Here is a 24,616-nt window from a genome sequence, read left to right as displayed (position 1 = left end):
CTTAGGTTGAAGTACTCTAGACCAGCTCACAATAGTTACCAATTCGACTCAAATGCTTCTAATTCCCTGCTGCAGACCAGCTGAGAACATGCCTCCAAACTGCATTAACACTACCACTATTACATTTAACTTAAAAGCTAGTAAGTAGTATACTTCTCAATGGCTCTAATTGAGCTTTTCCCCTGGTTCCGAATGGAAGAATCACAGCAAACTAGCTTCACAAATTACCCAAAGCTCAGTATCAAGTTCACATATCCTGCTGTGAATAAACACCCCAAAAAAAACTGCATCACTACTCACTAACTCAACCACTAGCTAGAACACTTAACTAGTGAAACATTAGGCACTATACCTTTCCAAGCTTTTACGTGAAAGTTTTGGGGTAGCCCAAGGATCTATCTAAATTATATCCAACACCTAGAGGGGGGTGAATAGGTGTAACGGCCAAAAACCACAAATCTTAATGCGATCAAAATAAATGCGGAAAATAAAAATCACACCGAGATTTACGTAGGAAAACTCCAACTTGGAGTAAAAAACCCACAGGACGAACACGCGATAACAATCCACTAAGAATAAAAGATTACAAGGTGATTTACCAAATCCACGGACTCAAACCTCTCTTTTATCTTCTCCGGATCTCGCGCACACCAACCGGTTGTCCACACCCCACGTCCGAATCCACGAACGCCACGTCCCGAATCCACGAAACGTCCACACTTCAAATCCACGAAGCCTTGATCACGCCGAATCCATGACGCCCACTCGAATCCACGAGCACACTTCGTCCGGAGCAAGAATACCAAGATTGATGATGATTTATTGCTTAGACAATCATTAAAGAACCATAGAAGATGTTTCTAAGCAATAGCCGGATCAATTCTCCATGAAGAACAAGAAATTAGGGTTTCAAGAATTGATCCAATAGAAACTTGTTGTTTGAGAGAAGAAAGAATGCACCCAACAAGTTTCTAGGGTTTCAAAAAGATATTCTATCCTTCGTTATCTTTTAGAAACACCCCTACATCTTATTTATAGGTTTAGAAGACTTAGAAACCGACTAGGATTGTAAAAATCTAATTTTAAAAACTTATGTCATCCTTAGGGACCGGTCTTCTCGAGGAGACCGGTCTTTGGGAGACCGGTCCCTCGCTGCGTAATAGAAAACACAACGTTCGAGAACCGGTCTCTCATGCCAGAGACCGGTCCCTCGCTGCGTTACAGAAAATCCCATGTCCGGGAACCGGTCTCCCTTTCCAGAGACCGGTTGCCTCAACATCCCATGCAGTGAGGACCCTCGGAGACCGGTCTCTCAACTCAGGGGACCGGTCCCAGCACATTGAAAAACTCAGTTTATCCAGATTCATATTTTAAAAACCATCCTAAGTCTTCCAAACACTTTTAAATATTTATAAATCATCATCAATGGTATTTAAACTTACCGAGCATTATGCATTCATGTTTTGAGTCTTCGAGTCTTCGATCTTCATCTCTTCTTCTTCAAACATTCAAGACTCCGACTAACTTCACGAAATATGCCAACATAAAATCCGTAACAATCTTCTCCTTTGGCAATTTCGTGACAAAACCCGAAAATACATCAAAATACTCACAATGCTCAACTCTCCAAAAAAAATGAAATTCATTGCCATCACCAAAACAATGAACTTCTCGTGTGAAAAATCCAAAGAAAATACAATATTACAATTTTGCAACTCCTAAACAAACTCTATGACTTAAACACAAGGAGTCTTGAAGTCTTCGAGAATCTGTAGAAAGAATACTTTCTCCTCGAACAAAATTAGTTAAAAAAAATGAACATCTCTCCCCCTTTGTTAATGAAATCCTCTCCCCCTCTGTTCATGCATCCTTTGTTAATAAAAATCTCTCCCCCTCTATTCATGCATCTAATATGATCAATAAAAATTCACATGAAAAAATTTTAAAATCTCAAAATCTCTTCTCTCTCTCCCCTTTTTTGTCAAAAATTGCCAAAAGCAAGTACCAAAAATAGAGAGAGTACCAATAATGTTAGTGCATGAATACAATAAATTCACATAGACTTTCGAAAGAACCAGAAAAGAGCACTTTGAAAAACTGTGGCATCTTCGGATTGTTGCAGCTCCTTCCAGAAGCCATTAACCCTTTTTTTTTTTTTACTTTTCCTTTTCATTTTCCATTTTTATCGTTGAGAACAAACGTGCCTTGTAACATGTTTTAAAAAAGAGAAAGGAGAAGTTTTGATAAAGTTTGGAGAAAGATTGAAAACCTATAACCGGTTTTAAAACTGTGGCTACCAATACACTTTGCCGGATTTCGAAAATTTTGAATTTTAAAAACTTTTTAAACTTAAATTAATTTCATACGAATTAAGGACTTTACTCCAAAAATCATTATAATAGAGGTAAAATATTATAAGATTTCAAAATACATTGAAACACAAAAATTTCATTATCAAAAACGACCTCAAGTTTCAAAATCATCAAGATGTAACGATTCACGAAAAATAATTTTTAGAAATTCGGCAAAATTGACACCAATTTGTCGCAATCCGTTCAAAATAGAGATTTAACTAATATGATACCGGGGGTGGCTCTTTGAGCATCTTTTTATTTTTTTTTTCAAACTAACACCTTATAACTCCGAAAATTCTAAAATATTCAAATTTTTTTTCAGCCTTTTCGGTTATTCAACTCAATCTTCATGTGGTAGCTTCACACACTTGCCGGACGACCGGGGTGGTAGTTCTTTCCTACATGTGGTGGTAGTTTTCACACTCCTTTTTGGATGTAACTCTTTCCACATCTTTTACACATAGGAGTTTCCTTTTTTCCTCCTTTTTTTTAAATAATTTCAAACTCCCCCTAAATTAGACAATCTCATAATTGAAAATATTTTGACAAATTTTAGTCTATTAGCGAATATCCATCTATCATATCCAACACACACAACTGAGATAGATTAAGTGTCTAAAGATTACACAAGATTTCTCAAATTTGATGAATATAAGAATAAGATATCCTAAAATAAATTATCTTCATCAATAATGAAAATGAAGTGAAACCAATAATTAATATGAAATTAATTTGAAATGAATAAAAGTAAACTATCAATGTTCAACGCACTATTTAATATTGTAATCACCGAATTATTCTCAAAAGTCTGAAGCACATGTAATGCAATGATCAAAAGATATGTAATAAAACCGATCATAGCAAAACATAAAGTCAAACACAAATTAAGACTTAAGGCAAGGAAAGATATCACCTTTTCGAATCCAAACTAGTCGGATTATCGGTTGTCATAATTTGTTGTAGTTGTGTACCGATTGTTTTGACTTTTGATCAACCGTTGGTCGTCTTGTTACTTGAAGCTTCGGTTGAATTTGTCGTTGAAGCTTAGAGATCCGGTTTGCCTGTGGGTTTGGTTGAACATGACGTTGAGCATTAGAAAACCGATTCCCTTGAGGTGCACGACTCAATTGATTTTTATTTGAATTCCGTGAAGAAAGTCGAGTAGTGGAGGGTGTTGCTTGATTTTTCGAAGTTGCCAATTGATTCTTCTTTGTCTTGTTCGGGCAACTCTTTTTGATGTGTCCTTTGATGCCACATTTATGACACACCTTCTCTTTAAAAGTTGTTGAGACTTTAGAATTTGACTTTTGATCCTTCTCAACATAAGTTCTTTCATATCCGAGGCCAAGTTTGTCCGTTTGACCCAATCTGAGCATATGATCCAATTTCTTTGATCCTGAAGAAAACTTTTGAATGTCGGATTGGAGTTGACGAACTTGATCGGTCAAGGATTGATTGGATGTAAACATTTCCTTAAATTGTTGCTCCAAAAATCCAATCTTATCTTTATAGGATTTGATCATTGATTCCGCTTCATCAAGCTTCTCTTGGAGGACCGAACCAAATTCCCTTTGTCGTTTCGCATGCCGAAACACAAGTAAACTCCGTTTGCGATAAAGCATTGAATAAAGCATTAATTCCTTTACCGTTAAACGAAAATAACTCGTTTTCATCTTTTGTCCACTTGTTTCGTGGTTTAGGAACGGTGGCATTATCGACGACTTTGGTAGGATGCTTCCAACCAAATTCTATAGCTTTCTACACCTGCTCATCGATTGCGATTAGAAAAGCTCTCATACGAACTTTCCAATAGGCATAATTCGTGCCATCGAAGAGTGGTGGTCGATTAATGTTACCGCCTTCGGCTATTAGATAACAATATATCTAGATCCCTCTCTGATATCAATTGTAAGTTTTGGGGTGCCCAAGGATCTATCTAGATTGTATCCAACACCTATTCACCTCCTCTAGGTGTTGGATACAATCTAGATAGATCCTTGGGCACCCCAAAACTTACATAACGTGGGTACTCCCTGAGTTAATCTTGAGAAACACAGCCCCAAAGTACTCTTTCCATAGCTGCTGTAAGCTTCCTCCAATCAGCTGGCAGCAAGAGCTAGCAAAGAATAAGCTCAAATTCTCTATTAGTGCCTTAAGCCAACAAAAGTTGAGTAGCTCACCTCATTAACCCTCAACTAAGCTACCTGCTGTATAGAGCCACGAAATGCCTCCAAAACTCTTCTCTCCACCAATAAATCACAGCTCCCAACCTTCCAAATCTGCCAGCTACAAGAGAGGGGAAGAAAATGGGCTCAAATCCATCATTTTCCACTCTCACATGGAAAACCTAGAGAGAGAAAGAGAGAAAGGGTTCTTACCTTGTTCCCCTGCCTCAGACATGATAAGAACAAGGTGAGGCTCGAACTAAGCTGATAAAGGATAAGCTCAAGAGGTGAAATGACCAAAATCACCTCAGCGACGCAGCTACTGTGATGTGTACCGGTACACGGGCATATCTGTACCGGTACACTATGCAAAATCCTGCATTTCGAAATTCTAATGCACTTTCGATCCTCTGGCTGTTCGATCACCCTTTTAACTTGTCAAGAACCTCACTACAACTCTTTAAAAGATGTAGGTTGGCTCTCATTACCCATTCCACTCCTCAAACATTATAATCGGCCAAGTTTGGATTACTACATTTGAATAGTGCATTTACAATGCACTTTTCCATTTCCAGCTACTTGCTTACTCCAATATCTTGCGAAAACCCCTCAACCATCCTTCACAAGTTGTAGAATAGTTTCAATTACCGTTCCATCACTCGAATTTCGCAATTTGCCAAAGTTCAGTATATTACAATATATATATATATATATATATATATATATATATATAGAGAGAGAGAGATAGAGAGAGAGAGAGAGAGAGAGAGAGAGAGAGAGAGCGCGTCTGGTATGCTTTTGGAAGCATGGAGTGCTCCATGCTTCCAAGTTATTTTCGATGTTCGGACTTTCGAATCGATGATCGGCTCCGTTAGACTTGATCTAGAGTATTTGAAGTATCTAGAAAATGAATTTTGCGATTTTTCGATATCATTTGCCTAGTGATCGAAGTGGCTCAAAATCAACGGCTGAAAATAAAAATCTTACAAAATCTGATGATATGACATTAAAATTTTAGATCAAAGTTATTGATCTTGTTTTATATGGTATAAAAAATTTTTTATCAAAATTTCATGTGATTCGGATATTTCTACACCGTTAAACTTGCAAACGGCTCACCACGGCCATTAAAATTATTGATTTTGAGCCCCTTCGATCACTAGGCAAATGATATCGAAAAATCACAAAATTTATTTTCTAGGTACTTCAAATACTCTAGATCAACTCTAACGGAGCCGATCGTCGATTCGAATGTTCGAACATCGAAAACAACTTGGAAGCACGGAAGGCTCCGTGCTTCCAGAAGCATACCGGCCCACTCTATATATATATATATATAAACTTTTGGTTTACTTCCTACATAAAAATGATTATCTTGCAAATTCGGCGTTATCTATGTGAGCATCATTTTGTTGTTTAACTAAAATAAAAAAAGAATGCTTTAAAATAGAAATCACTGTGTTTATGAAATGTTGCATTTTCATGGTGCTGTAAAGTTGTCACACCCCGGGACCGATGCCAATTTGGCCCGACCCGAGCACGTCAAACAGACGCCGAACGGACAGAGTTTCCCCTGTCCGCCCAAGGCTCATCACATGTACATTTTCATCAATAGAGAAAAACACTAGCGGAAACATACACAAACGGCTTACACGAGGGTAAGCAATAGCCATTAGTGAAAGAAAGGAAAACTAAACATTTGCTTGTAGTATGATTCAATTTAGATCATATACATACATCCAACTTGTAATTTTTTCGAATTCCTTACATTTCGATTCATCATTTCTTTCTTACATCACATTTACCTCAAAATACGCATTACATTCTTTTCTTTACATCATTCATCATCAAGTACAAAAGATGAACATAGGGTACTTTATTACAAAATGAACCCAACTGTGGTGGCCTCTGACTAAGGCGCGATACCTTTACCTCGATCGCTTGCCGGCTCGCTCGGTCCCGGCTCTGTGGAAATAGTGGGGTGAGAACTACAACAAAGTTTCCAGTGGGTTCGGCCTCAACATCACCGACTTTCCCACTAGGACTAACTCAGGCATAGTAGAAAGAATAAGCTGTATAGTAACCAATCTATAACATGATGCTAATATGCCTGAACAATAAGCAAGAAATATGCTCAACATTAAATAAATGCAGATTATGCAATTCTTTTTCGTTCTTTGACTTTACTTTGTACTTTGTTCTTTATTCTTTGCTCTTTGTTCTTTGTTCTTTGTTCTTTGTTCTTTACTCTTTGTTCTTTAATCTCAAGGCTAACCCGGGGGCTTCGCCACATTAACTTGCTTCACATTAAGTCCATCATCGCAGGAACTCACCCGCTAGGACCGTCCTTCGGGTTTACTCCAACCCGTGATGCATAACTCCGGAGCGCATCGCCCGAGGGGGAGCGACCGCCCTCGAGCACGGAACTCATAGCAAGTATGATCATATCCTTAACTCAAAGGATTTATAAGTTCAATCTTGACTTTACACTAGCTCTAGTGTTCTTTACATCACTTTATGTTGCAAACTCATGCAATTACGTTCTTTACATTTCTTTACTCTTGCTAACTCTAGCATTCTTGTTCGTTACAATACTTGTTCTTATTGCCCCACTTTACTTTACTTTACACATTGTCATTTTCATCATTCTTTTCGTCACTTTGGTTCTTTGCATCACACTAACTCTAGTGTCTCTTTACTTTACATTTTCAAATGCTACTCGATCTATGTCATAGTGTCACTCTGTTCTTTTGCTCACTTTGGGTGCTCACTTTTCTCTCATGCATACATAGGGTTTTGACATTCATAAGGTTCTCATTCATCATATTATGCAAGTTATACTCACAATCACGCAACATTACACTTTCATCATTACTTTACCCTAATATGCATGCAACAACATATATACATGCTCAAATGAATGACACATTAGGCATAGAGAGAAGTTCAATGAGTTTGAGAAGCACCACCCACCCCGTAGGCTTTCAAAGGTGCTCCGATGATTTTCTTGAGATTTTTAGACCCTTCGTTCTTTACCTGCGGCAAAACGAAGCCAAATTAGGCTTATTTGGCCATATCTTTCTATAGACTTGTCGTAACGTTAATCCGAACGCACCAACGCGTCGGAAATACCCCCAATTAGATTTTTAGAGGGTCAATTGCACTTAGAAACCCTCATGAGCAAAAGCCCCAATTTGGGTGCCCTAGCTCCAATGTATATCAAAACCTAGGGTTTGATCTCATTGGGAAGCAAAAGTAGCTTCATTATACTCTAAATAGTCCATTAGAACCATTCTTAGGCTTTCCAAAACCCTAGTTTGGATTTCACCATGAGAGGTGGTCCAAGCTCACCTCTAATGCAAACCAAGGTTTTGATCTCTTTAGAAGCAAAAGAAAGCTTCAAAACTCTTTAAACATTTCACTAAAACTCATTTCTAGGTCATTCAAACCCATTTCTAGGGTTTTACTACATTAGGGTTCAAAGCTTACCTTGTAAGCTTCCTTTTCTTGCACTAGAGAGGAAGAAGATGAAGCTCCTTTGCTCTTTGATCTTCTTCTTCACTTTCTTCTCCTTCTTTTCCTTCTTTTCTTCCCTTCTTCTTCTTCTCCTTTGTCTTCTAGAGAGAGAGAGGGAGAGAAGAGAGTATGAGAAGGGGTGAAATGAGAGAAATATCTCACTTACCCTCATAACATAACCATTGGGCTGCAAAAATGCTAATAAACCCCTCAACTTTTATCTCTGTGCACTGCCTGGACTGGGCAGTTTTCGCAGGCAGAGACCGGTCTCCCCGAGCAGGGACCGGTCCCCGAAGGTCCACCCTGCGCAGCCAGAGCCGCCGCGCGCAATGCATCCGGTCCCTCCTTGGGGGACCGGTCTCTCGGGGACCGGTCTCTCAGGCAGGGACCGGTTCCCGAGAGCTAGTCTCTCAGGACTTAGCCGATTTTTCGGCCGTCTCGTTCCATACGCGTTCGGAGACCGGTCTCTCCCACCAAGGACCGGTCCCCGAGAGCTGAAAACCTGCAGAATGCAAATTTCACAATTTTAGCTCTCGAAAACCTCCCGTAACTCACTTTTGGTCATTTTAATACCTTCGGACTTTCCGAAGTGTACCATCCTCGCACTTTGGTCAATTTGACTAAAGTTCGATATTTATTTTCCGAATTTTCGGTATATTACAAAAGTAGTAGTCAATTTTATTTTATTTATTACCCACTTCACATTTTGTTTTTTTAAAATTAAGATTAGTATTTAAATGAGGGTTTTATTATTTTATTTTATTTTATTTTACTCTTACTAGCTTAATCGGAGGTGGCCCTCTTGTAACAAAAAGGGTGTAATTAACCGGGTAACGCAAGGATACCCGGGAAGCATGAACCCCTTTTATCTCTGATGATTGTTATCTATTGTGCTATACATCTCTTTGCACGTTGTTAAAGAATATATAGTTCAAAAAAATATACAAAATATAAAAAAAAAAAGAAAAAGAAAAGAGTTGCACCCTCATAAAATCCCATGCCCCCTTCTTTTTATTTATTTATTTATTTAAATTTTCTCGTTTTTCGGTCGTTCATTTTTCGGAAAAACAGTCGCTTGCGAGGTTGGGCAGTCTTAGTAGCTTGAAATCCTTGCTGCTCCGATGCACTTGCACCTTTGCCATCTCTACTATATATTATCTGCAATACAAATTTGATAATTATTATTAATCTAACACCTCAATATGAATCAATCACAAACAAATCAATTAAATTATAATCTCAAATTGACAAGTTGACAATACCTGATGCACTTGGATTGCAACAGAGGATAACAAATGTAGAAGAGAAACCAACGCATAGCCCCCCCCCCCCCGCCCCCTATAAAAAAACTTAGTTGTGAACAAACATTTTAAAGCCTAAATAGATGAAGTATTGAATATGATGGAATCTCAAAGGCCATCCATAAATAGATGGAGTATGATTAATGAGAGCTACACACCTTACTAATTCAGCACATCTCACATCAATAAATAAATGGGCCCTATTTAATGTGATAGGGCAACAGTAACATCTCCAATTATTAATCGTAATTCCACCTTTTCTTGGTTTAATGTTCATAGCTTTGATGATCCAAGCATGGGTCTGACCCTGACCCACCTCACTAATTCAGCACTGGTTTAGCCCTGCCAGGCTTTGACTCCGTCTGAATTCAATTATCAATCTGATCTCTTAGGCCGAACTAGAAAAAAGGATGATAAGGAGACATTCCTATTCTACCCAGGAATCAAAATTGGAATAGAGTTCTTACGTATCAAACATCCCATTATACTAAACACCTACATACGAAATCATTTATTTCAAACACATTCTAATATTATTTGATGAAATATATTGAAATATACCAAATAGTTCCTTTTTGCTTCAAAATTGGAAATATTAAAGTGGAGCTTCTGCTTTGGACACTCAGAATTTTATTTTAACTTCCTGTTGCAAGAGAAAATTCAAATTTTTCTCTGCACCAAACAGGTATCTCGAATTTGTACTAGAATTAATATTTATTTCGAATTTTTGAAAGAGATGTTGCATAAACTTAATGCACAGAGGAATGAGATAATTAATGTTAAGTACTTCACATTTACTTTTCCTACTTGGCCAGATGTAAAATTTTAGCACTGTCACTTTCAGACATGTTTGATATTAAAAATGATTCTTATCCAACATTGAAAAAAGAAAGTGTCATTACTCATGACCAAAGTACTCAAAATCTTATGAGGGTTAATGTAATATACTAAAATTTTGAGTTGCGACGCTAACTTTGCTCTGGAAGATTAAAGTGAAGTTTGAATTGGATGTGCATCATTCTCGAGTGATTTTGGAGGTGTGGGAATGATTTCTGGAGGTAATTGCGTGTTTGATGCACATCGGGCGTGAAATGAAAGAGAGTTTTGGATTACAAGATTAACTTGGAATTTTATTGCTCAAAGAGAAGCAATAATGTAAATGTGGTATTCCCAAACTAAATTGATAGCTTGGGGATAGTGTTTGGCATGCTTTGAAGGTAATTAGATGGATTCGGAGTGAACTAGATGAGCAAAAGGGCCTCCAATTGCTGCTGCTGCCATGTAGTGTGTTGGAGTTTGATTATGTTGCTAATCTTGATCAAAATGATCAAGATAAATGCTAAAATGGAATTGGTTGCTTCCGAGCTAAATTAGTAGCTTGTGGAGGTTTATTAATGTGTTTTGGAAGTGTTTGAATGGACTCGAAGTAAATTAGATGCACAAAAGGGGCTGAAAACTGCTGCTGCCAGCTGCTGTCTAGTGCAGGACTGATTTGTAAACGTGTAGGGACTGATTTGTAAACCTGCAGGGACTGAACTGTAAACTGCTGGATTGCAATGCTGTTTCAGTCTTTTAAGGGGTTAAAGTGCAATTTTTTGAGCTTATCTTTTAGCCCCAGGTTAATTACACCTGCCTACGTATTCAGCCCCCTCTCTCTCTTCTTTCTTTTCATCTCTTTCCTCTTTCTTTCTCTCTCTAGGCTGGTTGAGGCTTGGTGAGTTGGTGCTGGCAGAGTTGGAATTTTGGGGCTTGTGGAGCTGCCGAACTGCAAGGTTCAGCTGAGGAAGCGTGGAAACCTGAGGTAAGGAGCTGTTTATTAGTTCGGACTTGGACTAGCTACTATATGAGAGGGTTTTAAGTGATTAAAGATGGTAGTAGTATATAGAAAACCTTGAGCACATGCTGAAAACAGCATGCATACATGTATACTATATATGTGTGTGTACAATTCATTAGGGATTGTAGGGTAAAATCTGAAATGAGTTGACTTTGAATCCTGGTTTGAATGATCTCCTTTGCTGTATAAATATGTGGAATGAAGGATTTTTAAGTGTTTGCAACTTGTATTAGTATATAGACAATAGAATTAATTGCTTATGCTGAAATTGTAGTGAGCTGTAAGGAAATTGGTGGAGCAGATTTTCAGCATTGGAGTTTATTGGTTGTTGGAGCTGAAAGCAAGCTAGTTGAGCAACAACTTGAGGTAAATAACTTATTTTTCAGCTAGAGTTAAGTGTTGCTGCCTAAGAAAGGATTCTAAATGATTAAAACTTGTGTAGAATTGGTGGTTAAAGTTGAAATTAGTACTTGAAACTATATAAAACTACATATATGTATATATATGTACATGTTGATGAATGGTTAGAGCAAAATCTGAGATGAATTAATTTTGAATTCTTATTGGAAAGATGTCCCCTGCTGTGAAGAAAAGTTAAAATAAAGGACTTCTTAAGTGTTGAAGTTTCTAAGTGTTTAGAGCTCTATGGAACCAGTTCTATGTGATATACATGTGTGAATATATATATGTATACTTTGTAATAGTTGTTGGGAGATAAAATCTGAGCTAGGATTATACTAAACCCTGCTTAAAGTTGATGTTATTTGTCCCTAATTCTTGGTTACTAAAGTGTAAGATGGATAAGGAACTTAATAGTAAGACTATGTATATGTATATGTTGATAGTATATACATATATACAAGTTGGAGTTGAAATGTAAAGTTTATAAAGATGTGAATGTGACTTAGGTTTAATCCCTTTTATTCCTCTATGAATGAAGGTTAGATGTGCTCGGAAGTTCGAATTGATATTCCGACGGTCCTACGATGCGCTAATTAAGAAACGCTTCGTTCTAGCCTCGTTTGCATCGAGTCGCGAGGGCTAGTTGTTTATATATTTCGAGACGTTGGTTCTGGTGTTTCGGCATCCCTACAGGTGGGTGGTGCTATCCGAAATCTTTGAATCTCTCTTTATGTCTATGTCGTCTTGTTGAGCATATTTATATATGGATTGCATCATATTCATGCATTATAGAGAAATTGTGTTATGCAGTTAGTAACTGAACAATTGAATTCTCGTCAATGTAATGAACCTATGGACATAGAACCCTATGAATGTGTGAATTACTGTGGACTATGACAATAGTAAATTTGGTGACATTATGACTAGAAGAATTGGTTAGCATCGAGATTGGAATTGTAAACTAGCATAAAGAGCTAGTTAGAATCTAAAGTGTAGCATTGTCAGCTGTTGAATCCTCTATGTGAGGGTTGGATCTACTCACATTAGTCTAATGCTCGAGGTAAGGTCGCTCCTCCTTGGGCGATAAGCTCCGGAGTGTGTCATCAGCTGGGTTGATCGTATAAGCCTTCCCAGTAGACGGTCCCGTCGGGAGGCAGCTTAGGGCCCGACAAAAAGGGATTGAGTTGGTGAGTTATAGTTAACTAAATGGTTAACCAGATTGATTGGGTATTGGTTATCAATAGCATGCATGCATAAAATTCATCTGTTACATATTGCCCTTTTCAGCTTTGTACATGCATTGTAGTAGTTACACGTTTTAGCTGGTTACTATCTACTTTCTTTTCTTGCCTACATATGCCTGAATAGACCTAGTGGGTGAGTCGGCGAGGTCGCCGGCCGAACCCACTGGGAACTTTTAGTAGTTCTCACACCATTAACCATACAGGTTTTAGTTCGTGCGGGATGGTCAAGGATCGTGACAGGGACAGCTCGCAGTAGATAGCGACATCCATTGAGTATAGTTATACCTTGTATATTTCATCTGTTATAGTTGATAAAGGGAAATGTAAATTATTCATTTGAGAGATAGCAATGTAAATGTATGAATGTTATAACATGCAAGCTTTGTATTTGATTTAAGGTAATCAAGATACAATGTATGAATGCTTTAGTTAGTTTACTTTCACTTGCTTGTGTTGCTTGCTCTTGTGCAAGCCATGTATATTAGAAATTTTTCCTGGGCATTTCTTTATACATGTTTGTTGTTGTTGTTGAGCCTTGGGTGAACAGAGGAGGTTTTGTTCGTTCGGCGTCTGTATACGAGCCCGAACCGACCAAATTGGCAGGCTCGGGGCGTGACAATTAAAGTCTCAAAAACCCCCCCTAATTTTGTTCCTAATGTTGTAGAATGAAGCACTGAATGGTGGTGGGACACTGTTTGTGAGCAAGCACCTTGATCTCAAAAATTCGAAATAAATATTGAATATGATTAATGAGAGCTACACAGGTGCAAGCGCATATCTATACGCATAAGCGCGTGCACACACACTCACAAATGTATGTACAAGCAACCACATGGACATACGTGTGCGCGCGCACACACAACGTGCACCTATGATGCCGACCAAAAAAGTTTGAATGCATGTAAAAGCTGAACTAAACCTGTAACAGCCACAAAAGGGAATTATATCTGAGATATGGTCAAGGAAATAGGGTTGGAAACAATGTAGATTAAACTTTCAAAGGTCCCGAATATCAAAGTCATAAAGCATCAGTGCACCAAAAATTGTTCTTTAGAATATTTAAATTGAAAAACAGAATTCTGAAAGGGTCGCAAATTGATTTGTATTGCTCTACCCAGTTTGAACTATCGGCATTTGGGGCCAAATATAAAGCAGTTTAAAGTCTCCACAGCATTATAGTTCAGGCCAGGGGTGAAGCTATGCCGGGAATGAGGGGGGCTATGGCCCCCCCCCCCCCAAATTTTTATAATTTGCATAGTAGTCCTTTATATATAAAAAATTTTAAAAAAATATTTTTATTTAATTTTAAAAGTATGATGAGTAATTAATTTTTTTTAAAAAATTTTGGCGCTAATACAATGCTCTCTCAACTCTGATTTTTTTTTTTATTTAGTACCTTTATAACTTCTAATTATTTTAGATAATTTTTTATTTAATTAAATTAAAGGTTATAGTAAAGTTAATAGCTCTGTCAACTAATAGTTATTTATTGTCACAATTATATTTAGTAAAAATTAAAAAATTAAATCATTTACTGAATTGCTATTAGATTTAGTAAATTTCAAAGTTATTTAAGTGAAATAATATAAGTAAAATAATTAGAAGTTAAGTAAGTATACATAAAAAGGGGTAATGATTTTTTACACTAATTATTTAGCCAATATATTTTCTCATAAAAAATTTGACTACGTAAATCTTGTTTATTTGCTAAAATTTTAATTTTTATGTATTTTGGCCTCCCTCATAATCGAGTGCTAGCTTCGTCCGTGGTTCAGGCCAACCTATCCAAAGTCTAAAAGAGATTCTTCAAGCACTTAAACTCTAGCCTAAGAGATCACATTTCAACCGGGGCTTATTTTAGCACTTACATCAACAAAGCAAAGTAATACAAACTGCAACTATACCACGCAGACTCAACAAAGCACTGCAACAATATTATGCATAATTTATATCTACATCAATCTATATATATATATATCCTATATTCTATCCTATTCATGCACATTCTATTCTTATAAGCAAATAAATTAGTTGTTCTCTTCAATTTGTCCACTCACAGATCTAGCAATGGATATTTAGAAAAAGAAAAAAAAACTCAAAACAGTAAACCTAAAACAGAATCAAATTATACAATTACAATATGCAATTAAACAACAAAATGCCTTAATAAAAATCAAATCACAAGGAATCAACTCCAAATAATTGAAAAAAATGTGAAATATTGTGATTGGGAAACTCAGGCTATAGAATCAGCTGAAATTAGTGAAACCCTTTCTTAGAGAACTGGATTGAGGTCGATTTAGCAGCAAATAGCCCAAAATTTTTGGGTAAATCATTCGAAGAAGACCAATCTCCGGGTAGATCCAAGTGAGAAATTGCCCGAAAAGGCGATTGAGGGCGAAATCTCCGAAAATCCCTAGGTAGAGCAGCTCGAGCTCGAGCTCGTGGTGGAGATCTCCGATTTGAAAAAGGGAGAGAGAGAGAGAGAGAGAGAGAGAGAGAGATAGATGAACAAGAGCTCTCAGGTTGTATAATTATAATATTGTTTAAACCCAATGTTGGCCCAATTGATTGAATAAGCTAATAAAATATGGCCCAATATTGTTTATACAATTAAAAATTATCACCACTATACCAGTGGTTTACTAAATATTATAGAAAAAATAAAAAAAATGCTAGTATATTAGTTTTAGCAGCAGTTAGCTTAACTGCTGGCTAAAAAACTGTTGGAACAAACCCTATTTGTTGTAGTGGAGCATCATTTCTCAATTTTCTAGCACCTACTAAAGAACAATAATATCTTAGTAGGACTAATAAACATTCTCAAATTTTCAGCTCAATATGATTATGATATTTGAAAAAAAGCAAATTACATTATTTGATTATGATATTTGATGTAGTGCTTGATCTAATAATACTATTTAAATAATATTTTTTAAATAATATTATACCTTATAGTATGTCTAAATAAATTAATAGTTGTCCCACTTTGATGTGGATGAGCTGAAAACTAGCCAAATATAGGTTTGGAGTTGAAGAGTTGAATTAACCTTGACGTAACAACATCAAAGGATTAGCAGAAAGAAATAAAAAGTTGTTTAGTTTCTCACAAGTATAAAAATTAAATTTTCAAAAAAAAGTTTTATGAAAATTTTCTTTCACAGTTTTTCATTAGTTTGATTCTAAAGAAAATTAACTATTTTGAATTTTTTTTTTTGCAGATTTTATGAAAAAATATATTTTATTTTTAATTTTTTTTTTAAAAAAATACTAAGTTTTTATAAAATTAGTATTTTTTTTTGGAACCATAGAAATGAAAAACTAAAAATATATCTTTCATGAAAAATATTATATTTTTCTCAAATACTTGTTTGAGTAACCAAACACCCCTAAACAACTGTCCCCCTTCCCGAACACAGAGAAGAGAGAGAGAGAGGCTGCTAAAGAAGAAAAGAAAATCAAAACGAGCAGAGAGAGGAGGGAGAGGGAAGTTCCTCCGTCCGTTCTTGTGCGAGTTCGTCAGGATCTAACACCACGACGAAGGCAACTCCAAAATGATGTCGCCGAAGCCGCCCATCTCCGACCCCCGACCTGCTCGTTCCACCCCCCTCAGGCAATTTCCCCGCCATTTCCTTAAATTAGTCACAATCGAAGATCTGTTAAAAATCTGAACACTATCCACTCATTTGCCACACAAGAAAAAGCCATCGGCAACATTTATGAATTCGGCGGAGCAACCAGTGTTGGAGACAGGACGTGTTTGGCATGAAACCTTTAGCAATTTAATTAGGTTATTTTAGGATCTAGCACGTTTGCGGGTCCGTTTAAGCTCCAGATCTGTTATTGGTTTCTATGTCCTGCTTATTCGATCAAAAAGTAGTTGTTATGGCGAATAAACTAGAAGCTAGGTGGTGTCCTTTCTCTCTGCTGATGTAGATGTGCTTGTTGGTCGGAAATCATCATAAATCCAAAGGAAAAATAGTTAGTTCTTTAGAGAATTCCTGGCAGTGCTGAAGTAATATGGCTAGTGTCTTTCTTGAGCGAAGCCCAATTCTAGCAAATTAGAACATGTAGTGAAGTCCTTTTTCAAAGAAAAATCCTGAAGTCCCGTTGACCTTGTTTAGAAAAAAAAAATCGACATGTGCAAGTTTTGTTGAACGCTCGGATAATTTCGTCCCGTAGGTTCATTACAAGGGTACATTGTTACTCATATGGTTATGAGCCTAGACATTTTAATTGCTAAAATAGCAAACTCAGTTGCATGCATGACAGGCAAAGTGTTGGCTACTGTCGGGCTAGCCTAAAGTTGAGTAGATTAGTAAGCAGAGTGAGAACTATTTTGCGTTGCTTGTAAAATATGCCTTTTATTGGATTATGGATAAATATACTAAGCAATTAGACTGGTAGTTAGGTGTAAACCATGATAATTCATAATTCAATATGCCGAGCAGATGTTCTTGTTGATTTTAAGATAGGTGTTCAAGGACTTAGAGTTGTCTATTCATTACAGGCACTCTGTATTGGTTAGGCAGTTATGCTCGCATATTCAATGGATTTCTATTGAAAAGAAAAGGGCGATATAATGCATGGAAATTGATGTTATGTATGATTTATTGCATTGCATCATGGTTTACTTTGTCAACCGTGGCCAGATGATCTATAACACGGCAAAAAGCAAGCAAAACATGTTAGTTAATCAATTGTACAATTCCTTTGCAATTAATTAACAAGTAGATCATGCCTTTAAGGCTAGACAACAAAATACTCCCGAGCGTTGCTTTTCTTTTCAAGATCACATGAATTCTTTTGTGCAACTTCATCTTTTTCAATGAGACCTGTGGCATCTATGGTGCATGTAAATTGGCCTTTAAATATTTCAAGCTATGTGGTGGAAGATCTATTCTGTAAAGTTACTAATGCTAATAGGTTTGTTAGGCTTTATTTGTGGTATGCTTTGTGATATTGGGACCATTCTTAAAGGTGTTGTCGTGTGGGCCTAGATGATCATGTATCATAGCTATTACTCTCATCAGTTTGGTGCGGAAAGGGGGGCTGCTTAGGATATCAATAAGGTGGCAGTTGCAACCTCTAAAATTCCAAATTGATATGTACTAAGAGAAAATTAGAATCTATAAATGCTTTTAATGAGGATGTCAAGTTTTAAAGAGTAGTTTGTTGCCCTCCATATTATTCTCACAATTGTAGACGGTGGGAACCTTCATGGATATAAATATCATATAAGGACTATAGTCTATCAAACGATTGATTTGGTAACATAGGAGTTAGGATGCTCGGAATAAGCTATTTGAGCCCCATGGTTAATGAGGCTAAGTAAATTGTATGCGATGAAAGTGGAATACAAGGGTAAGTCAAGCAAGTGTTTTTTTTTCATTCAGCAGCATGTGTCCCTCATGAAGCTGGACAAGAATTTCTTTGTTTAAGCCTTGTCATTTTTGTTTACCTTCTATAGGTGATTGTGATACATTGGTCATTTTTTGTTGTAAATTGTAAATAGTAGAAACGTATTTTATTCATTTATGCTTATCTGTAATGGGTCGTGATGGGGAATAAAAACCAAAACTGACATGTAAATATTGAAAGTAGACAAGATAGAAGTTGGTTTGATGAAACATTTAATCCAAAACTAGTGGTGAATTGATAGTAGTATTAAAACCTTTTTTTTGTCTGGTCATTACCTAGATGGTAGCCTAATTTTGTGAGAATTGAATCTATATGAATGTGTAGTTGTATGCCCTAAGAGCCAATTGAGTGACACATAATATTAGAGATATAATATGTACTTTTCATCAATAATAATAAAATGAGCAAGTTCTTCATTCATGATACTGTGTTTTGTATATGTGAGTCGTTCGTATAATCATTAGTTGAGGAAATATATTCCTAGGAGTGTTAGAAATTTGAGATATGCATTTCTTTGTGCATGATATTTGAAGAGCTCCTAGTTTTAGGGTCATTATGGGGATGATAATGATCCGGATAGGCTGGCATATACTTTGCTTCCTGTATAGGAAGATAAATCTCAAGTCATTAGTGTGGGGACACTAGAGCAAGTATACAGATGCTTGTTAGAGAACAAATTCACTGAGCGTGACTCGAAAGAGCAATCACATGGATATTTATCTGCTCATCCGTGACTAATTCTTTGTTGTAGTGTTGTTAGTGATCTTTAAACCTGAGGTACCATAGTTAGCTTATGTGCAAGTCATTATAGTTTTACTATGCAATTCTTTTAGATCCTGTATACAAGTTTAAGTTGGCATATGTTAGCTACAGTGGGTTATGCGTAGTGGTATGTGAGTATCCAATATGGGATTTATTAATCTCGGAAAAGAGAGAATATCCTCTGCAATCTGTGCACCGAGACTCGACAATTCTTAGCCAAGGCAATATGGTTTTGTAGAAAAGAGTTTTTATGTGTAACCTTGAGAGTTTTTATTAAGCATATTGGTCATATAACGGGATGATGAGATTTGACGAGTTATCTATAATTCGTTCTCTCGGCTAGCACCTATGAAATCTAGCATAAAGAGCAGCCATGCTGATTGTCTAGGTTTGCACTTTAGACTACCTTGTTTTTGTTATTTCTAATCACTTATACAAATTTATAAATAGAATGTATAGTTGTTATCTTCATCTAATTTTTGTCATGTATCTTTATATGTCATGCCTTGGGTTCGGGTGGAACCTGGGTTCGCCAACAGATCCTTCGTATACATGGGAAGCCCCGTGCACACGAAGTGTCTAAACCTTCAAAAAATAACATCCGCTACAACTATGGCTATCAGAGTTAGAAATGAAAGTAACTAACAAAAATGAGGCTACATTGTAAATACATCATCTCCGAAAAGATACTACATCTCCACTGATATACAAAAGTCACCTCTCACAGTTGAAATAAGATACAAGGTAAGCTGGCCAGGCCAGTCCAATATGTACAGTACCACCCTCCAAAAACCTGCCTCTATAGGGTCCTCTAAACTACGAACTCAGTTGGATGATGCTAACTATGTTGCGGTCTCTTATCTCGATCAGGGATGACAATCTGCACAAAGGGCTCTGGAGAAAAGAAAGCAACAAAGGGCGTGAGGACTACTGTAAAAGTAGTTCTTAGTTGGTATCATCACTGACGACAACGATCTACCTACTAGATCTACTAGAGGCATAAATAAAGATGATCTGCTAAATAGCAGGAAGAAAAGCTGAAATGAAAACTCTATAGCTACTATGCCTCTAAAGTCTAAACTATAGATGCTTGAAACAAAACTGCTAGATGTAAATGAATGCATCAACTAGCATCGGATACCAATAAACATAACCTAATTCTACTGAACGACAAGGGTCCGGTCAAGCTTGCGCCTACCTACTGCCGCGACACCACTCTCAAGTGTGGCCTGTTGATGCAGCAAATAAATCTCGTTTTATTTTCAAATGCAATTTTCTTTTATTTTGTAGGTTCGTGTTTGATTCGGACTTAAATCATTTGGTTTTAGTTGATTTGGCTAACCCAAACCCTTTTTTCCCATAAACAAAAAACAATCCCAAGAAGACCTTTGGAATTCCCCAAAAACAAAGACCTTTGAAATTTCCAAAATTGCTTCGTTTTCAATGCATGACTCTTGGGTGACCGTGTTGTGTTGAAAATGAAAAGACAATAATTTATTATAGGAGGGCTCTCTACACTATAAATACATTGTTCTTGAGACCTTAAGGGAGATATATTTGGATGAATAGAAAATTCCACTCTCACTCTTTATCCTTGGTGTTCTACTTCCCGGTGAGATCATCGACGCTTCTTCCTCGCGCCGAGATCGTCTTCTTCCTCAACTTGATCGTTGTCGCTTCTTCCTCGTGACAAGATCGGCTTCTACTTCTACCCCTCTTCTTTTTCCGAGTCACTACCTCATCTTCTTCTTTCCCATTGCCGAAGTTCTACTCGTGGTGTACCGCCTTTCTCGTCGATCGTGGATTCCCCGCAATCGTGTGAACGGTGCACTTTTTGTATCTCTCATCTCCTGACATCCTATTATCCCCTTCTAATCTAGCCTTCCACCATTACTAACCATATTTTGCTAAACAACCAAACCTAAAGCTTTAAGTCCGATAAAGCCGAATTTACCTTTTGGAACTATTATATGTATTTTCAGTTGGTTATTATTATCTCATATATTGAAGGTTTATCATCATCTTAGTATTACTTCAATTCGATTTTAATTTTTGTTTTGCTGAAATTTTTGTTTTCTTGCTTAAAGTTCATCGGAATTGATAAATTGAACCTAGTTTTATCTTTAAACAAAAGCAAACTTGAAATTCACTTTTGGCAACCTCTCGGTTTGCATCACCTGTTAAAATATAAGTCATCCACCAGGGCTGCTGCAACATCAATGTTATAGCAAGGATTTAAGTGCCGTGGCACGGGGTCGTGCTGGAAACTTGCTGGCACGGTACGGCACGGTGCGTGCCGAGCAGTGCTGATGCATGCCGGTCAAAAATTCTTGTGTGCCGACACATTATAGTATGAAATATTTATTTTCTTTAGCAACAAAATATTCTAACTATTTATTATGTCTTTTTATCACATCTTTTGAAATTTATTGAGGAAATTACTTACTAATTTAAAGAATAGAGGGTTTTGAGCTGTGCAATCGGTACGGGGCCTGTATCGTGCCAGTATCTTGTTGGCGTGGTACAGTACGGTGGATACGGCCCGTGCCGACGGACACTTAAAACCTTGTGTTATAGCCAAACTTTGGAGTGGCACTCGAGGGGCGCAACCCCACGGAGTAAACTACATATCTTTGTTGAGCTCAAATATGACTCATGCAGGTTGTAATCAATGCAAATGATCAACCGGATCATAAATAATGCTAACCACGTGCCCTCGGCACAATCCGGAGTATAACTCAACGATCTGGAACCACCGCAACACTTTACGACATCAATACTAGCTAGTTTATCGACTGCTATACAAATTGTCTCAACCCCTCAGCACGGGCGTAAAATCATCCTATACTATTTCAAATCATCCCTACCTACTAACCTGGGTGAAAAGCATGTAAAAACTGATGCTAACGACAAACTGGAACGTCGAAGATAATGGGACTGCATAGTGTAGGTTCTACATTACCATAGTCTAGTTGTTGATGTCATATTCACCCCCTACATGCTACTAGTCACAATCTGAGTAATAACAAGAAAGAGAGCACCATCTATAGCAGCAATACTCATGCTAACATTGGTAAATTTCAGGTTATAAGAACTAAACATGAAGCATGTAGGATACCTAGACATAGAGAGTACTTTGCTATTTTTTAACCTATCTCGATGCGGTAATTCGACAACGGAACAAAACGAAACTTCACGAGCACCTCTCCACAACTCCAAATCACTAGAAAGTGAAGTAAAATCCAGCAAAAATCCACCAGCAAAGCTCCTATAAAAATTGGAGTTAAAATTCTATTGAATGTCCAATTAAACCCCGAATTTGATCCACCTACCTTACAAACCAGCATGGATGCGAATATAGCTCCCGGGGAAAAGAACACTGGTAATCCAACAACAACCAACTCTAGAAATCTCTAAAAACCAGCACTAACCCTGCTAGAACAAACCCAATAAAAAATCCAACCGAAAGTCTAATGGAATCTCATTTGGTTCGGAAAACTCAAAATTCACCTTACGTTAACTCCAAAAGAGCTGAAATAAGATAGCCCGCGAACTCCCTTCCTAAGTAAAAATTCAGCAACAAAAAGCTCCATTTCTTCAAATGTCACTGCTGCTGTTGTTGCTGGTTCTGCTGCTGCTCCCAGCCCGCAGGGAGAGGAGGAGGAGGAGAAGGAGAGAAGTAAGGTCTCAGGGATGTAGGAGAGTGAAAAGGGTGAGTATGGGGATGCAGGGTGCTATTAGTAGGTGAATGGATTGGGTTACATGAGCCCTTGGAACAAAAGAAACTAACCTGTTTTTGTAGAAAATCCACATTTCGGGAGTCAGAACCACTTTTGGGCGTCTGAAAGGCCTCGCAACAGCATCCATAGTCCAAAAAAGGCGCCCGCAAGAGGTGTCTGAATTCGAAACCTGCGCTCGAATCCAAAACATCCACTTTACGCATGTCAACATTGTTCGCTACACTCGAGGGGTTCATGAACTCACTTCCGGACTGCTACAAAAACTTTTGGGCATCCGGAAGTAGGATTCGAAACCTGGTCCAAGGCATACAGCACATCTGGGTGCCTGGAATGTTATCTGGTCGTTGCCCGAAACCTGTAGATACTCCAGTTTCAGTAGATTTTGTGATCCTGAGTCTATTTTTGCGTCCGTTTGTGCAAAAACGGCTTCCGTTCGGTCCGACTCTATAGATGTGTCAACCAGCTACCTCCACTGTACGCAAACCCAGCTACTGAGCACTGGAACACTACATTATAATTGATAGTCGTTATACATATTTGTTCTATTTAGTAAAAATGAATGAAATATCTGTTTCTTTAATTGGCTCTAATTTTATTTCAATTGTCTTTCAAAATGCTATTACTCTCATTTGTGTTGTGCTTTGCCAAGATGCCACCAATCTAACAAATTAAACATGTAGAGCCAATGGTGGATCAGGTTAGGGTAGTTATTCATTTAGGTTTTTGTATATACAAATATTTGTATCATCACCTTCTTTGAAATTCATAAGTAATGGGTCTGGAAGAAACTATGGACCTTTCAGGTTAGCTTATGTGCCCAAACATTAACTATAGATTCTTGGAAAATAGAAGTTTCACAGAGTTTATATAGTTCATTGTCTTATAATTAATATATTGGGTATATTATTAGCTTTTTCACACTAAAATATCAATTTATTTTTGCTTTTTTTGTTGCTACATTGGTGAATCACTTTTCATTTGACACACAAAAATATCTCTACTCTAATAATAGGATCTTCCCATTTCTTGTCCGCTTCCTTTATTTGGGAACTAAAAAGTTCGTACAAGCAATCTATTGATTAACTGTAGATTCAAATGTAATTTAAATGGCTATTTTATCAATTCAATTGTTATGTGAGAATAATATTGTCATTTTGTTGTATTTAGTTATTGTTCGATAACTTAATTATTTTTTTCTCACCATTACTACCAAAATATACATCAGGGGTTTCTGAAAAGTAAATATCTTTGTTAGTGGGTGATTTGATGGTTAAGTAAATATGTAATTCTAAAATGGCTAAATTACAGAAAACCCCCCTGTCAATACCCGCTTTTTCACTTCTCCCCCTGTCATTTAAAAACCTACACTTTGCCCCCTTGAAAAATGAGAAATGTTCACTTTGGCCCCCCGCCGTCAGTATTCCGTTACGGTTCCGTTTATATCCTATTATTATATATTTTTTATACCCAAAATACCCTCTCCTCCTTGCCGCCTCCTTCCTCGCCGCTCTACACAGCCGCCTCGCCCACCTTCGTCGCCTCGCCCTCGCCTACCCCTCTATTCGCGTCCACACACATGCTCTCGTGCTCCTTCGCCTTCTCGCCCTCACCCTCGCCCTCGCACGCCTCTCTGACCATGCCCACTTCGATCTCCTCTCTATCGTCGCCGAAATGGAGGGGCAACGCGAGTGCAGGAAGAGCAGGGGAGCATGTGGAGGAAAATGGAGTCGGAGCTGCGGTTGAGCGAGGCGCGAAGAACGGAAGAGGAGGGGCGACGGCTGAGCGAGCTTGGGGGAGAAGACGAAGATAGTGAGGGGCATTTTGGTCATTTTGTCACGGTGTACCTCCCTGTGAACATTTCTCATTTTTCAAGG

At 37.5% G+C, this 24,616-nt stretch overlaps 1 protein-coding gene and 2 long non-coding RNA genes across 6 annotated transcripts in view; 2 read left to right on the top strand and 1 right to left on the bottom strand.

The window, feature by feature from the left end:
* Positions 8,841–9,349, bottom strand: LOC109721951. The gene is made up of 2 exons (XR_002219327.1): positions 9,298–9,349; positions 8,841–9,193 (listed from the first exon to the last, which is right to left on the bottom strand). It is a non-coding gene; the product is annotated as an uncharacterized LOC109721951 (long non-coding RNA).
* On the top strand, positions 10,610–13,117 carry LOC109721950. The gene is made up of 3 exons (XR_002219326.1): positions 10,610–11,137; positions 11,448–11,539; positions 12,114–13,117. It is a non-coding gene; the product is annotated as an uncharacterized LOC109721950 (long non-coding RNA).
* LOC109722411 overlaps positions 16,218–24,616 on the top strand; it is a 33,540-nt gene continuing 25,141 nt past the window's right edge. For 3 of the 4 annotated variants that reach the window (XM_020250470.1, XM_020250471.1, XM_020250469.1), the window contains exon 1: positions 16,218–16,432. In XM_020250470.1, coding sequence (XP_020106059.1) covers positions 16,374–16,432 — 59 coding nt within the window. In that variant the 5' untranslated portion in view covers positions 16,218–16,373. The remainder of the gene's footprint in view (positions 16,433–24,616) is intronic. The other variant, XM_020250468.1, reaches the window with a different exon arrangement.

Source organism: Ananas comosus, linkage group 16 (assembly GCF_001540865.1).
Source record: "Ananas comosus cultivar F153 linkage group 16, ASM154086v1, whole genome shotgun sequence".
Taxonomy (NCBI): Eukaryota; Viridiplantae; Streptophyta; class Magnoliopsida; order Poales; family Bromeliaceae; genus Ananas; species Ananas comosus.
Note: the sequence above shows the minus strand (reverse complement) of the source record. Positions and strands in the feature narration are given on the sequence as shown.